A 16,660-nucleotide genomic window follows, 5' to 3' on the forward strand; every position below is an offset into this window, starting at 1 on the left:
GAGTGCAGTCCTGCAGACACTCCGATTTTAGGTCACGGAGATCCATTTCAGACTTGCAAACTGTGGAAGTGTAAGTTAATAAATTGGTGTTGTAAATGTGTGAAGATTTGTTCTGGCAGCAGTAGGAAACTAAGGTGAACTATAGTGCATTTTTGTCTCACGTGTCTTTAGACTCTAACCCTTCCTAAGATGTCACATCACTGCTCATCTCTTCTCTTCTCCAGAATGTGAACTTGTCAAAAGCACAGTCTTGCATTGCATCTCTCTGCCCACTGCAGTGCCTGGTTCAGAAAAAGTATTCAGATCATGTTTACCAACTGACTGATGCTTTGCAAACTTCCTTGAGCATGTTTTCTCTCTGAGCAATGACAACTTAGCCTCTTGCTTTATTTTGGATATCCTGGTAGTGTCTAGTTCAGAGCTGAGCAGCCATACATGTTGAGCAGAGGTAGAGAAAGGGGAAGAGTGTGGCTTTTGTCTGGAGCCAGGTGCTGTCGGATCTGTGCTACAGGGGACAGTTTTCACGCCTGCCCTCTCCCTGATCCACCCGCTCATGGTATGCCCTCTCAGACGATTCATATCCAATACTGGCACGCTTCCCTTTGAGAATGTCTTTCTAAAGACCCATAGCACTGGGAAGGCAGAGAAACAAGCTTTCAGCAGGGCTGCTGGGCCTTAAATCATGAAAAGCCTCATATTTGGCTGGAAGCTGAAGCTTCGACTGCTCTTTCTGACCTGTGTATTTTTCCCGTGGTCCATGCCAATGGAGATCATCCACTGCTGAGTTTCTCAATGCCACGGGATGGGCGTGATGCTGCACCTATGACAGCTTCGTCCAGTTCTTCTTTCAGTGCCAGCTGCCTGCTCCCTCCCAGGGGTCCTCTCTGCACACCCCGGACCATTTCAGCCTTTGCATGAGACTGGTCTGTTTCCTAACTTGGCTACTGTCCGTAATGTCTCTCAATAAGCCCAAATGCCTCTAAGTGATTTGGGGCCACATCTGCCACAAGCAGGCAGGCTCCTGCATCTGTGTCTAATGCTCTCAAGCCAACATTCTAAACAACTGCCACCCTGGAATTTGGTGCCAGAGCCCAGAGCAATACAGTGGGAGGTCAGATCCCTCCCCTTCAAATAACTGTGGGAGGAATCAATTGAAATGTCCACCTCTTAGTGATGATTTGTTTAAGAAATTATGCTACATCTATGATGGAATACCATGTAGCTTTTTCAGATATATTTTTGAGTGAAAGAAGACTAGGACCATGTCATATATGTAAAAATAAAAGAATATGCATATATATTCCTTTATAATTTAAATATTCCCTTAGCTTACTATGTTTCTTTAAAAAATTTTGATGGAATACACCAGAAGTTGGCAAACTTTTCCTGTGAAGGGCCGGGTAATAAATATTCTAGGCTTTGTAGCCCCTCAGCTGTGCTATTGGCATGTGAAAGCATCACAGACAATCCATAAGTGATGAGTGTGACTGTGTGCCAATAAAATGTTATTTACAAAAACAGGTGGTGGGTGGAATTTGTAATAAAAAAATGTTGAGGTTCTGAGAGGAAAATACCCAAGAAATAGCTAAGAAGTGACTCGGGATTGTAAACCATCAGCACTTGCCAGGCAGAGAGAACTTACATCACTGAAACGAACTAAAATACCTCGTCACCAGCCAGCCCAGGGACCAGGACCGTTTGAGTCCTCCCCTTTGACAGGGATATCAATGTCATCCCAAGAGAAAGTGGCTTTCGCAGAGGAAGATTGGAGTATCAATTAGGAAGTCTTGGGCTGCGATAACTCAAGGCAGCCTGAACACTAAGGAACATTTATTGCAACAATTAGTATATAGCAAGACGTCCCATGGCTGTTTATTCAGTGGCTCAGTCACATATCCAGGACCTGGGTTTTTCCATCCGTCTGTTCTACCTCCCTCTGTGGTCTGCATCCAGTCTGTCATCACTGCAGGACAGTTGCTGCTGTTCTAGAGGGCATGCAGAGTTAAAAAGACTCAGCAGGAAAAAGAGCCCATATCTTCCACACTTTTTTTTAAAGAGCAGGAAAACCCTTCCCAAAGCCTCTGTGTAGATTTTCCTCTGTGTCTCTTTGGCTGGGATTTTGCCACATGGCCGTGTTGAATTAACCATGGGGAAAGGAATGGAATTACTACAACGGGTTCATTTGAGGCAGGATTTACTAATAAGCTGGGGCAGGATACTAGTCAATGAATACATAAGAATAGAGGAATGGCAATGGGGGCACACACAGCTGGGTCAGCTAGGGTTGGCAAAGAAATGGGGTGACTTGACTCTTCTGTCTTGGTGATGCCCAGACAGAGCCAGGGTGAACAGCTGGAGCCATCTGGGGGATGGGCTATCTTTAAGGAAGACTTTTAGTGGGAAGGAGTAGGACCACCCCCTCGAAAGATCCTCTGGTCTTTGGTTTTGGCCGACTGACCATTCTTTTGTGGTCAAACTCCAGGCATCTCCCTACTCTAAACTGTCCAGCAAACTGCTGGCAACCTTCAATTCCAGCTGCACTGGACTAGCATGGTTTTCATTCCTACTAGGTTAATTCAGCTTCTGTGACCTGGGCTCATGCAAGGCCTCCTGCCCATCTGCCTGTGTTTGCTCCCACCCTGCTCATCTATATGGGACTATGTTCTTAAAGGACATCCTTGTCTTAAGCTGTGTTGCTGAGGCATAAAGACCAACTCCTTGATATGGCATCGGAGGTCTTCTGTGATTGGCCTCATCTCCTTTTCCATCCTCCTGTGCTTCAACCGCCCTGCAAATCGGACCACCTCTTGCCCTTTGTCTGCCTCATATGTCCTGGCCTCTGGGCCTTGCTTCTGATGATTTTCTGGCTGCTCATCTCCCCATTCTGGTGACGCTCAACACTTCCTGTGCACAGGAGCCCCTTCTTCAAATGAAATTGACATTGAATTGCAATATGAAAAACAAAATGAAAGTGATCTTTTATTAGTAAAATTTTATTTTATAAGTTCAAATTTAAAGCATTTCCCCATTATAAAGTCAATCAGTGAGAACAATGATGTTTTTTTGATAAACACAAACTGAACCAGGTGTGTCTGATAGCTGCAGTCTTTTGTCAGCTTCAACATCCAAATCACTTCCCTCTTGTGTTCCATTGCTCAGTGTCAAACAATCCTGTTTCACAAAGAGAAAAAATAGCAAACAGTTAGATTTCTCCATGTGATATTGGAACAGTGATCAATTAAAGTGAAAAAAGGATGAATAAGAAAATGTTGTTTCAAAGCTGAATCTCTAACAATATGTAACAACAGGAGGGCATAAGTACCTACTTTTGAATTACAAATATGAAAGTCAGACGAGAAGTACCCAAGATGAAAAATAAACACTAAAACAAACCTTTGTTTTTTCCAGCACACCAACTCGAGGAGCTAAGTGACCGGGTCTGGGAAATTAAGAACCATCTCAAATTATATGCACATCTTGCTCTAGAATCCCAAGAGATTCCACTCAAGCACTGGGTTGTTCTGGGCACTATGCTTTGGGAAATGCTGAGTACGATGATGATGACGACGACGATGATGATGATGATGTTTACTGTTTTAGTATCTTACAGTCACTATGCTCAGCATTTTCTCACACCAACTCTATGGAGTATTTTTCTTGCCATTCTGTCATTATTTCCCAATCCCTTGCTCTCTCTCTTCTCCTTGTGGGATTCCAGTGGTGCCATTGTCATTACACTTGATGTTGTTTCAGGAGTCACCAAAACTATCTTCATTTTTAAAAAATTCTTTTTCCCTTTTGGTATTCCAATTAGGTGTTTTATGCTACGTTGCTTTCCAAATTGCTAATTTAATCCTCTGTTTCATCTAATCTGCTGTTTATTCCTTCTAGGGTATTCTTCATTTTCGACTGTTTCTTTTTTATGGTTTCTATGTCTTTTTTTATGCTTACTATCTCTTTGTTGAAGCTCTGACTAAGTTCCTTGAACATCCTTATAACCATTGCTTTGAACTCTGTATCTGGTATGTTGCTTGCATCCATTCTGTTTAGTTCTTTTTCTGGAGTTTTCTCCTGTTATTTCATTTGGGACATGTTTCTTTGTCTCCTCATTTTGGTTGTGTCTCTGTTTGTTTCTATGTATTAGTTAGATCTGCTATGTCTCCCAGTATTGGCAGGGTGGCCTTATGTAGTAGGTGTCCTGTGGGGCACAATCTCCCTGGTCACCTGATTCGGGTGTCCCTTGTGGGGGTTGTGTGCGCCTTTTTGTTATAGTTGAGCCTTGACTGCTGTTGGCACATCAGTGATTGGGGTTGACCCTCAGGCTGACTGGCTGTGAGGACGGGCCACTACCACAGCAGACGATCTGCTGTACAAGCATTGATCGCACATAGTAGGATTCACCCCAGGGGACTCTGGTGCCTGTCAAGACCACCTTTTCTATGTGCTGCTTGTGTGGCTAATCATGTGGTGCTCTCTTGCGTTCTGAGCTGGCCACCAGGTGTGTTGGTTCTAGGGCCTCTTGGAAGGGGCCACTCTCTGTGACCAGCCCAGGAGCTACAAAGTGATCCACAGTTTGTCACTGCCTGTGCTGGACCTGGAGGCCTGTGGGAGAGGCAATACTGCCATCCAACCATGGCTGTGACCAGTACCAGGACTGGGGCAGCTTATCAAAAGGCCTAGGGCACCCTGAGGCATGCCACGACCTGCTGGCTCCCCATAAGGCTCAGCCAATGAAAGAGTCTTGTCTGTATGCAAGTTGGGTGAGGTGGGGTCTCAGAGAGTCACCAGGGTGGGGTGAGTGTTGTTCACCAGGTTAGTGCAGATTCAGATTTGGCATCAGTGCTGAGCCTGGCCACTCAGCAAAAGGCACAGAGCACATCGAGGCCAGCTTCTGTCTGCCAGGGGCCCACAGACCCCTGAGAGATCTCCAAGAAAGACTGAAGCATGGGCCAAGGCTGGTTGCCTGATGCCTAAAGAGCCTCCAGTGGTGTGTGAGTTGGGTGGGGCAGGGTCCCAGGGAGTCACCAGGGTAGAGTGAGAAGAATTCACCAAGCCAATGCCGATTCAGATTTGGTGGTGTGGTGGAGGGTTCAACACAGGAAAGATGGCATCCACCTTCCAGCTGCATAGGAGAAGAACTCAACACACGGATAATGGTCGCTGTCCCTACAGACCTCGCTCTGAAGCCACACAACTCAGTCTCTCCCTGTATGTCTCTGGCACCTCCCAAGCTGCCGTCCCTCCACTGGAGCCCAGGGTGATTTCCTGCAAGTGAGTGACTCTGTGTGCAGGCCCTTTAAGTGGATGCCTGGGTTTCTATTAGCCTTCCATCTCACCTGAACAAAGATGGAATCCCTGTTGATTTTTACAGTCAGATGTTGTGGGGGTTCCTCTTCCCAACACTAGTGTTCTGGGCTTGGAAGCCCGGTGTGGGGCTGAGACCCCTCACTCCTCAGGGAGGATCGCTGCAGCTGCGATATCCCTCCTAATTCTCAACCACCACATGTGAGTGTGGGGCCAGCCTGTTTTGTATCTCTGTCCCTCTTACCAGTCTCAACATGGCTTCTTCTGTATATCCTTACTTATAGGACTTCTGTTCAGCTAATCTTCAGATGGTTCTCCAGGTTGATTGCTCTATAATTTAGTTGTAATTTTGATGTGGTCCTGGGAGGAAGTGATCATAGCATTTACCTACTCTGCCATTTTGACTGTAACCTCCCTTTATATTTTTTCTCTTCCCATTCTGTATATGAAGAAAATAAGGCTTTAGAAAGGTTATTTTGCCCAAGATCACAGAGCTAGCTAAGTGGCAGAGCTGGGACTATAGCCTTGACCTGAAACCCAGTGTACCTAGTAATGTGTCATGACATGCTGACAAGGCCTCCTTCATCCAGAGAAAAGTGGCAGCTTTTAGTATGTTCAAGTAGGTGGAGCAAGAGCTTCAAGTAGGTTCTGTTGAGAGGAGGTCAGGAAGGCAGAAGATCTGTGGTGACTCTCCTCAACCACAGATACTACAACCAGCACAGCCTGCTCAGAGGAACTGCTCTGCCTTTGCAGCAAGAAAAAGAATCCACAGATTAGGACCCTCAATCAGGGAGAATTAACTCATTTTAACTCAGGTCCCTGGACATGCTTAGAGACCAAACCCTCAGATTGAGAAACGTTACTCTGTGCTGGCTACCCGAAGATCCATCCATGTGCTAGGTACTGTAGTGGGCACTTGGGTACAACTGCAATGAAATAGATGTTGTCCCTGCCTTGTTAGCTTACTAGGGGACAACCTTCCTTGGGTCTAACTGGACTTCCTTTCAGGGTGGCAGAAGCAGGTTTCTAACTGGCTTATTTCTATGGACCCGTCTCTCCTGCTTGGGTTAGCAGCTGGAATCTAGGGACATGGGCTAGTGGTCATCACAGTCACACAAGTCTGCACCAAAGAAGAGCTGTCTCAATCTAGGATTGTCTCTCTTTGGTAAAGTTTTAGGGAATTTACTGACCACTCCTGCTTAAAAGAGAGCCTTGCGTAATGTGAAACTCTTGGTAAGTTGTTGAAGAACAGTTATCAAAATGCATTCTTTCAATCCACTGTTCTTCCAGAAGTAGAAATGTTAAGGAAAATAGATGGATTTCCTCAGTGTTTAAATGTCGTCCCTAAAATATATTTTGGGAGTGTATGTTTTCTGATAATGCTCAACTGTGTGCTGAAGCAGGAGGCTCCATCCTTTCCCTCCAATCTTGGGGAAGATATTGCAAAGGCTGGTTCCAAGAGGGCAGCTGGCCTCCAAAGGGGTGTGCTTCCTCTCTCCTTTCCTCCAGATCCTGGTCCATACCAGGGTTGGGTGGTGTAGGCCATCTGTATTCAACCAGGGCCAGCCTGTAGAAGGCCATGTGTGTGGGAGCTGGTCAAGGTCATCTTGGGTAAGTCTAGTACAGGAAACTCTATACCAGCCACAGAATGACCATGGCTACAGAACCCTGCATCTCCTTTGCTAACACAGACCCAGTCCAGGGCAAAATTCCTTTGCTCATTGTGGTCGGGCTTGAGTGCCTGGGCTGTTATGAACTTGTAGTCTACAGCTAGCCCCGTTTTGGGCAATGTTGCTGCAGCAGATGAGTATTCTGAATGAGAACAAATAGACTTTATAACACTGAAGCCAGAGCAAAGCATAAAGATAAGTCTTCCTTTAGCACCATTATTTTGAAATCATTCCCCTGCTCAGAGACTAGGTCCAAAGTCCTCATTTTTCCAAGTGCACATCATTTAGCTACAACCTACTTTTCTAGCCTCTATAGCAAGGCCAATGGCCCCGCAATGTGGCCCACCTCTGGTCTTCACTCAGCTGTTTCCATGATCTCACCATCAATTGTACCCATGGGACTGCTTCCTCCTCATTCTGCAAGGCCCTGATAGAAGGCTTGCCTATTGGCAATGCTGTCCTTGAGTTCCCAGTAGTGTGAGGTCCCTCTATCTCCTTCATTTCTGTGGCACTCACCCTGTACCCCCTTGTGCCATCACCACATTTGGCCTTGTTGCATCTTGTCCACCTTAACTGAGTGGAGGTCCCTGAGGGTGGACTCTGCACACTACCCCTTGCAGCACCCAGCACACGCTGCTTTGCACATGGGTCATTACACATGCAGAGCATATGTATGGGTGACTGACAGATGCTCATGGGGTCTCTCCATTCCTAATGCCCCCTTTACAGATACAGTGGGAGGTCCTACAGCAATGCTGACCTCAGTGCTCTTTGCCTTCTTCCACCAAATCTAAAGGTGGGGGGATGAGGTCTCGGGGATTCATCCTGGCCACTAGGCAGACATCATAGCTGTCATGCATGAGGACATCGATGGCTACAACACTCCACTGGTTTTCCCATGGGTCCAGTTCCAATATTTCTTTGGAGATAACTTCATGGCGATCTGAAAAACGGCAAAGTAGGACGACAAAATATCATGGGGTGTTAAATTCAGAGTCATAATTACTATATTAAATAACTTTCTCTAAAAGATACTATGTACCAAAAATTAATTAACGAATAATCGCATAAAAATACTTTAAATGGAAGACACAGTGTTCCTGCCATTTAAGAAACTAAGAATGGCAGGTTAAAAGGAATAAACTGCAGGTATCCTTAACTGTGCTGGCTTTGCTGTTCTCTGAGTGTTCCTGGGAATGGCAAATTCAAATTTTGATAGCAGCGAAAAGTATTACTTTGAGGTTGAATTAGGGGAAGAAAGTGTTATTCTCATATTGGTTCCAGTTAGTGAGGAACCTAAGGAAGAACATCAAATGAAACCAAGCATTTCTTCAATCTCAGAAGCCAACCTGAAGATTCCTAGGACAGATGATGAAGTTTATCTTCCTCAAATGAGTGAACAGTTCAAAGTTTGTTCAAAACCAATGCTCCTTGCCAACCATTTTGCCTTCAATTAATAAAGTGCGTTGGGACACTTTGCGTAACTGGTGCCAACAATTTAATTTGAGTACTGATGGCAAGAAAACAGATGTTTATCTGAGGCTCAAGGAACATGCTTACTCTGAAGAAAAACAAAACATTCCTGAAATACTACAGGAGTCAAGTACAAAAAAATGCAAGATGGTGACCAAGAAAGGAAGGAGTAAGAAAAGTTGTAAGATGAGTGAGAGAGAGCAAACGACCAATAGCGCTGAAGTGATAACTTCAGCTCAGGAAGCCATGTTGGCAGCATGGGCAAGACTTGCTGCAAGAGCCGTTCAACCTAAGGCTATGAATTCATGTCCCATTCCTACGTCTGCTGAGAACTTTCTGCTGCAAACGTCTGGTGTCAGGTGGTGTGTGGTCCATGGTAGACTTCTCTTGGCAGACAGAGAGGGTTGGGTTCACTTGCAGTTCTATGCAGGTCAGGCATGTGTGCCTGACCCTCCTAAGATGATCTCTCTCTTCCTGTTACCGGCCTGCACTTTCCCATACCCAGACCTAGAAGATAATATGTTATGCCCCGATTGTGTTAAGAGGAATAAGAGGATGATGGAAAGATTAACTACAATGAAGAAGTAGAAGCAACCTGTTTTGAACACAACCACATCATTCCTTTTGGATAGGCCATGTCTTAATAAAGAATAAACGGTGTATAGATAGCTCACAGATACATTGATCTGTATCCCAATGATTGCTGTGCTCTGTTCTGGCCATCCTCAGTGTTGCCTGATGCCTTGAGTACAGATGTGAATGTCTGGATTCTGTACTTGAGGTCTGCCAAAAAGTGACTGCCACTGCTGCTTCAGGCATTTAGCTATAACATATAGAATATAAGTTGGTTTTCTTTTAATTAATAGATTTTTTTAAGCAGTTTTAGATATTCAGAAAAAATTGAGCAGGAACTAGAGTTCCCAAATACTGTCCCCTGCCACTCCCTCATTTTCCCTACTATCAACATCCTGCACGAGAGGGATACATTTATTGAACCTACATTGACATATCATTATCACCGAAAGCCCATAGTTTACATTATGGTCCACTCTTTATGTTTTACAGTCTATGGGTTTTGAGAAATGTATAATGACATATCCACCATTATAGTGTCATACAAAATAGCTTCACTGCCCTAAAAATTATGTGCTCCACCTATTTAACCCCTGACACATTTTCTGTATCCATAGCTTTGCCTTTTCCAGAATGTCATACAGTTGGAATCATACAGTTGCCTTTTCAGATTTTCTTTCAGAGCAATGTAAATTTAGGATTCCTTCATGTCTTTTCATGGCTCAATAGCCCACTTCTTTTTGTGTTTTTGCTTTAAATTAAAGTTTGTTGGGGTGACAATTGTTGGTGGGGTTGCATGGGTTTCAGGTGTATGATTCTGTAGTGCATAATCTGTATATCATGTTGTGTGTTCCCCACCCAGGGTTGGTTCTCTTTCCATCACCATATATTTGATCCCTTAGCCCACTTTTTTTTTTTTTTTTTTTTTGTTTAGCAGTGAATACTCCATTGTCTGGATGTACCATAATTTGTTTATCCATTCACATATTGAAGGCCATCTTGGTTGCTTCCAAGTTTTGGCAATTATGAATAAAACTGCTATAAACAAACAAACAAAAAAAAGAAACTAAGAATGGCCATATTACAACTCACATTCAATATTTATTCAAGACATACTGACAAGGCATACTATTGTCTAAAGTTGAAGGGTGTTCCATTGTTATGCTAATTATTTATTAATGATGTGGGCAAGAGATGAAATTGTCCTATTTCTATATCCATGAAAGGAGGTATAGGTGGAGTCACGTGACGTGTGCAAGTCATTGACCTCCTTGAGCTTATGTTTTCTTAAATGCAGACAGGTATGCTAATACACAGCCAGGGTCCTTGCAGGAAATAGATGGCACACTCTAACTGGATAATTTGAAGAGAGGTTAGCAAAGGGACTGTTAGAAACGTGTGGACAGGGTTTAAGAAGACCCACAATGAATGGCACAGCACTGCAGGATTAAGAATAGCAAGGGCCATTACAACCTGAAAGGTAGCAGGGGAAAAATGGGTACTGGAATTTGGAGAAGGCAGCTGTCTGGAGAGTGCTGTCTGGCAGGAGCAGACTTAGGTAGGGGAAGATGTATGCAACCACCCTTGGTACCTACAGAGAGGGGGCAGGGAGAAGAAATACACTGACTGTACCTTCTTTTCACTGAACAATTTCTGCTCTTTTCTCCAACTGGCTGAACCCATCCAGAAGCCAGACAGAAAAGGAGTCATGAATGCAGCCCATACAGGTTAGCTTTACAGGACACAGAGCATGATAAAGAAGGGGACATGGTGAGCCTGAAAGGGCAAATGAAAGATTTCCAGCCCAGATATCTATTTCACAATTGTATTATGATTAGAGGAGATAACATATGTAAAAGTGCCCAGTATTGGCATATAAAAGTCAATATTTAAAAATGGCCTATGTATGCTTGTGAAGGATATATTTGTCGTAGGCGTTGGGTATAGTTTTCCATATATGTTAATTAGGTCATGTTATTCAACTGTTCTGCATATTCACTGATTTTTGTGGCCTGGCTCTGTGAGTTACTAAGAGAGCTGTGTTAAAACATCCCACTAAGATTATGGATTTGTATATTTCTCCTTTTGGTTCTGTCAATTTTTAGTGTACACTTTTGAATCTGTTATTAAATAAATATAAATTTCATCATTTATGAATTTATCATTATGAGTGACCCTTTTCCTCTACAATAAATTCCATCAAAATTCTTTTGATTAATTTTATAAATAGTAAAAAGTATGATTTTTAAAAATCATTCTGATAGTTTTTTTCTTTTAACTGGAGAATTTAGTCCATTTACATTTAACACAATTACCAATATATTTCAGTTTAAATCTACCATCTCATTTGTGAATTGTCTTTCTCTCATTTGTTCTTTCTTTTCTTCTTTAATGCTGACTTTCAGATTGACTGAGTATTTTTTTTTCATTTCATTTCTTTTTCTCCACTGATTTAGAAGTTATAAACCCTATTTCTATTCCTTTGGTGGTTATCCTAGAAATTAAAACATACATACTCAACTTATCAAGACTTAAAGATAATCAATACCTTGCCCCTCCTCTTTGAGAGCCTTAGCATAGTTTAATTATATTTACTTCCCTCCCAATTTATTGGCTCTTGCTGATGTGCATTTTATTTCTATATATTTGTTAAACCTGCAAAATATTATTATTGTTTTATACGGTAAATGCTCATTTAGAATAATGCACATGTTTATCTTTTCACTGCTCTTCATTCTTTCTTGCATCTTAGAATTTTCATTTGGGATAATTTTCCTTATGCCTGAAGTATACTACGTTAGAAAAGGTCTTCTTATGGCAAACTCTTTCAGCTTTTGTTTGTCTAAAAATGGCTTTTCACCTGCATTTTCTGAAAGAATTTTCACTCCCAAAACACCAAAAAACAATAATGGCTGATATTTATGGTATGCTTACTGTGTACTATGCTTACTATATGCCAGCTGCTTTTGAGGCATTATACTATATCATCTTCATAACAACCCTGTGAGGCATGTACTATTATTGTCCCTGTTTTACAGAATAGGAAAAACTTAGAGATTAAATGACCTGCCTATAGGTATACATTCAAAAGTGAAAGAACTGGAATATGCAACTAGGTCTGTAAGTCTCAAAACTTGTGTTCATAACTACTAAGCTCTGTTGAATGAAGAATAACTATTTTCTCTAATGACTAATAGTATGACTATTTTCCACAGCTTGTTGATGATGCCAGGAGTAGATATCTTCTGTGGGACGTATCAAAAGTTTATATAATTTTGGTGGCCCTCTTTAAGGAAAATATTACAAAATTGTAAATACAAAGTTAGGTATGAAAGTGAATATTTTTTTCCAGCTTAATTAAGGTATAATAAACTGACAAATTAAAAACTGTAAATATATACTTAAGGTGTACAATGTGATGATTTAATATATATATATATACAGATACATACATATATATATATATATATACAGTTTGTGAAATGATTACCATAATCAAGCTAATTAACATAGATATCACTTCACATAGTTACCTGTGTGTGTGTGTGTGTGTGTGTGTGTGTGTGTAGTGAGAACACTTAAGATTTACTCTCTTAGCAAATTCCAAGTATACAATACAGTATTATGAACTATGTCACCATGTTATATATTAGATCCCAAGAACTTATTTAATTTGTAACTGAAAATTTGTACCCTTTGACCAACATCTTTCCATTTTCCCTACCCTCAAGTCCCTGGCAATCATCATTCTACTCTCTGCTTCTGTGAGGCCCATTATTTTAGATTCCACACATAAGTGAGATCATACAGTATTGTTCTGTGTCTGGATTACTTCAGTTAGCGTAATGTCCTCCTGGTTCATCTTGTGGCAAACGGCAAGATTTCCTTCCTTTTTACGGCTGAATAATATTTCATTGTGTATATATCTATATCTATATAATTTGTATCATCTATCTATACATTGACAATACTATCAGACAATTTAAAAATTTTACTGTCAACTGTCATACATCTTCTAAAGAACTAAAGGGGAGAAAAATAGTCCATTATATTTATCCAGGTACTTACCATTTCTGTTTCTCTTCCTTGATTGCTTAGGTTCCAAGATTCTCTATGATATCATTTGCTCTTCATTTGAAGAATTTTCTTTAACATTCTTTTTTAGATCAGGTGTGTCGTGGAGGGTGTCATGAGGGGTCTCACCTCCCACTCCCCACATAAGAACGCAGGATATGGTGAGGCCAAAAAGGAACATTCCCGGAGCCATAGATAGGGGAGTCATACCACTATATTCTTGCTGGCAGCCAGGCGTGATACACGAAGTAGGATCCACATGATCCGTAATCGCCGTCCACTTCTCTGCCTGCCAAGCAAGCAAGCAAGCAAGCAAGCAAGCAAGCAACCAACCAACCAACGCAGTAATGGCAGTTACATCAGCAGGCAATTGACCAATCGGCTACAGCCAATAGCCAACTACCACCCAAGCCAACACCTCCTCACGCGAGACCGAAAGCCTGGAAACTGCTCTCTGGGACTCTGTCCCCACAAGGTGTGTTGGCAATAAATTCTTTTTGTTTTTCTCCTTCTGAGAATGTCTTATCTTAATTTTGCCCTAAGTCCTGAAGGATATTTTTGCTGGATATATATAATTCCAGATAGCTCTTTTTTTTTTTTTCCTCAGTGCTTCAAAGTTTTGCCTCATTGCCTCTATGGTTTGAGAAATCCACAGTCATTCTAATAATTTTTCTCTTACATGTTTTCTATTATTTTTCTTTGGCTTCTTCAAGATTTTTTATCTTTAGTTTTTAGAAGGTTGATTATGGTATGTCTGGGTTGGGTTTTTTTGTTTTTTTTCAAGTTTATCCTGTTTTTAGTTTGCTGAGTTTCTTGAATTTATAAGTTTATGTCTTTGTTTAATTTGACAAGTTTTCAGCCGTTATTTCTTCAAATATTTTTCTTTATTCACACTCCTTCTCCTTTCCTTCTGGGATCTAATGACATGAACATTAGACCTTTTAGTATTGTCCCAGAGATTCCTGAGGTTCTGTTCACATTTTTCAATCTTTTTGTTACTCAGATTGGATAATTTTTGTCTATCTTTAAGTGCAGTCACTCCTTCCTGTTATCTCTATTGTGCCATTGAGTCCATTCAGTATGTTTTTTTATTTCTCAGTTCTAAAATTTCCATTTGGTTCTTTAAAAAAAAACAACTTCTATTTTTCTACTGAGACTTTCTCTTTCATATATCTTTCAAAAGTGGTCACCCTTACTTTTTGGAGCACCATTTTAACAACAGCTTTGTCTAGTTATTTATATCTGTCTAGTTATTTCAAAGACTGTGTCATCTCATGGTTGACATTTGTTGATTGTCTTGTTTTCTCCCTTGTGAGATATTTTCTTGGTTCTTTGGTATGGAAGTGATTTTGAATTATATATTAGGCATTCTAAATATCATATTATACGTTTCTGGGTCTTGTTTAAATCCTACAGAAAGTGTTGCTTTTTTTCAAAGCAGAAAACTGGCTATAAGTTCCTATCTACCTACTGTGGGCTGTGTTTCCAATGTCAATTCAGTTTTCAAAACCCTTGCAGTGCTATTTGGATCCGTTCCATGTATGCAACACACAGTGGCCAGGTTGGGACTAAGCACTGGTTCACATTGCAGCTCAGTTTTCAAAGACTTTGGTATACTTTTAAGGGCTGAATCATCCATGTGAATCTTGGGGGTGAGCCCAAGAGTTCATATCCAACCTTATGGGATCATTGATCTTGAGCTTGCTCCTATCTGCAATCCTCCTGACACTTTTCTGGTCCCAGGAATTCCCTTATTCCCTTTCATGGTCTTCTGGCGAAAAAAGCTGGGGCTTTAGATTCCCTGCTCTGCTACACACTTCCCATGAATGTGTGTACCTTTGGGGCTAAATAGCTAGTGGATCAAGACAAAAAAGCAATGGGGACTTCCCTCACACTCTTGGGACCAGAGTTCCCCTGGTCAAGAGAGTAAAGGGCCATTCCAGCCCCTGCTGCTGTCATTCACCTGGGATTGCCTGAGGACTTGGGTAGGAGAGAATAGAAAAAAATAAAAAAATAAAAAACAATTTCCCGCATTCTCTTTGAGCCATGGAGTCCTCTTTGGCTCCTTGAAACAGAAAAAGACGGCTTCTCTTGGAGCTCTTTCTGTCCACGTTTGGTGTGAATTTCTAGGTTTAGAATGCCCTTGAGTCCAGGTTAGGAGATATTGAGGGAAAAAAACGGGCGGGGGGAGGAACTTGTCCGTGACTTTGTGATAGTACTTTGTGTTCTGGTTTCCTTCCCCAATCTTCCCACTACAATTTACTTTTCAGAGTTCTCACATAGCTGCTCCATCCATTCTGTCCAGTTTTTTAAATTTGCATTCAGTGGGAGAGACAGGGTGAAAAGTGCTTACTCCATCTTGACTACAACCCAGTACTCCAATCTGTTGTTAAAATCACAGAGATGGCCCTAGTTTTTGGGCCAAAGAGATGGTGGGGAGTTGCTTCAACAAAAAATAAAGAACAGAGTGCCTTTTATGCATACACACAACAGAACACTCTACAGCTGTAAAAGTGAACAAGAGAGACTATTACTTGGTTTAGAATGATTTCTGGGAGATATTGTTAAGTGAAAAAAGTAAAATGCATGGTTTGAAAGGATCTCCTCACACATTGCTTATTAGTTGCAAGGGAAAAACAATAACTACACGGTGGTGAAATTAGACAATATCTTGACCAGGTCAATAAAACTGACATTGCCAATGAGGGGCAGATGGACTTCATGCCCTGAGAGGGACATAGCAGTTTTATAATATTCCAGACAGGAATGCATCACCTGAATTTAATGACAAGGAAACATCAGATAGACCTCAAAAGAGGAATATTTTATTAAAAAAGGGGGAATACTGTATTATTTTAAAATGTCAATGTTATAAAAGGCAAACGAAAAAAAAATGTACGTAGAAATATTCCAGATTTTAAAAGAGACATGCCAATACCTGATCCTAGACTGGTACGGAGAGGAAAACAAAACAAAACAAAATGTTATAAAGGACAATTGACAAAATTAGAATACTAACAGTAGAATAAATAAAAGTATGAGATCAGTATTAAAATTCCTAAAATTGTTAGGTACACTGTGGTTATGTAAGAGAATATTCTTATTCTACACACTCAAGTACTTAAGGGGAAAGGACATGACGTATGCAACTTACTTGAATACGGTCAGAAAAAAATTATTTATTTGTCTGTATGTATGAATGTGTACATACATGCAGCCAGATAGGTAGACTGAGTGATTGAGCAAATGTTAAGTAAATGGGGCAAAATGTTAATAATAGGTGAATCTGTGTATTCATTGTGCTATTTTTATTTTTGCAAATTTTCTGTAAATTTGAAGTTATTTCCACATAAGTTAAAAATAAGTTCCCTAAATTCTATTATCTTATGGGCACTGTGATATCAACCAAATAGCAATAACCAATCCCAGGCCTTTTCTGCTGCCTGAAGGCCAGCCAATGGCAGACTTCTTCATCTTTTTCTAGCTTGCTAATGATTGGACAGAAAGTTGTATTTCATGCATACAAATCAATTCAAATTTGCAAAAACATAAAACATATATAGATC

General features: G+C 41.1%; 1 protein-coding gene and 1 pseudogene across 2 annotated transcripts in view; one reads left to right on the plus strand and one right to left on the minus strand.

Annotated features, from left to right (window-relative positions):
* Positions 1-2,966: 2,966 nt before the first annotated feature.
* Positions 2,967-16,660, minus strand: part of KBTBD12 (kelch repeat and BTB domain containing 12) — an 84,634-nt gene continuing 70,940 nt past the window's right edge. For both annotated transcript variants that reach the window (XM_033087806.1, XM_033087807.1), the window contains exons 6-7: positions 7,735-7,917; positions 2,967-3,171 (exon numbers count right to left, since the gene is read on the minus strand). In XM_033087806.1, coding sequence (XP_032943697.1) covers positions 7,736-7,917 — 182 coding nt within the window. In that variant the 3' untranslated portion in view covers positions 2,967-3,171; position 7,735. The remainder of the gene's footprint in view (positions 3,172-7,734; positions 7,918-16,660) is intronic.
* Positions 8,144-9,092, plus strand: LOC117011957 (developmental pluripotency-associated protein 2-like; annotated as a pseudogene).

Source organism: Rhinolophus ferrumequinum, chromosome 19 (assembly GCF_004115265.2).
Source record: "Rhinolophus ferrumequinum isolate MPI-CBG mRhiFer1 chromosome 19, mRhiFer1_v1.p, whole genome shotgun sequence".
Taxonomy (NCBI): Eukaryota; Metazoa; Chordata; class Mammalia; order Chiroptera; family Rhinolophidae; genus Rhinolophus; species Rhinolophus ferrumequinum.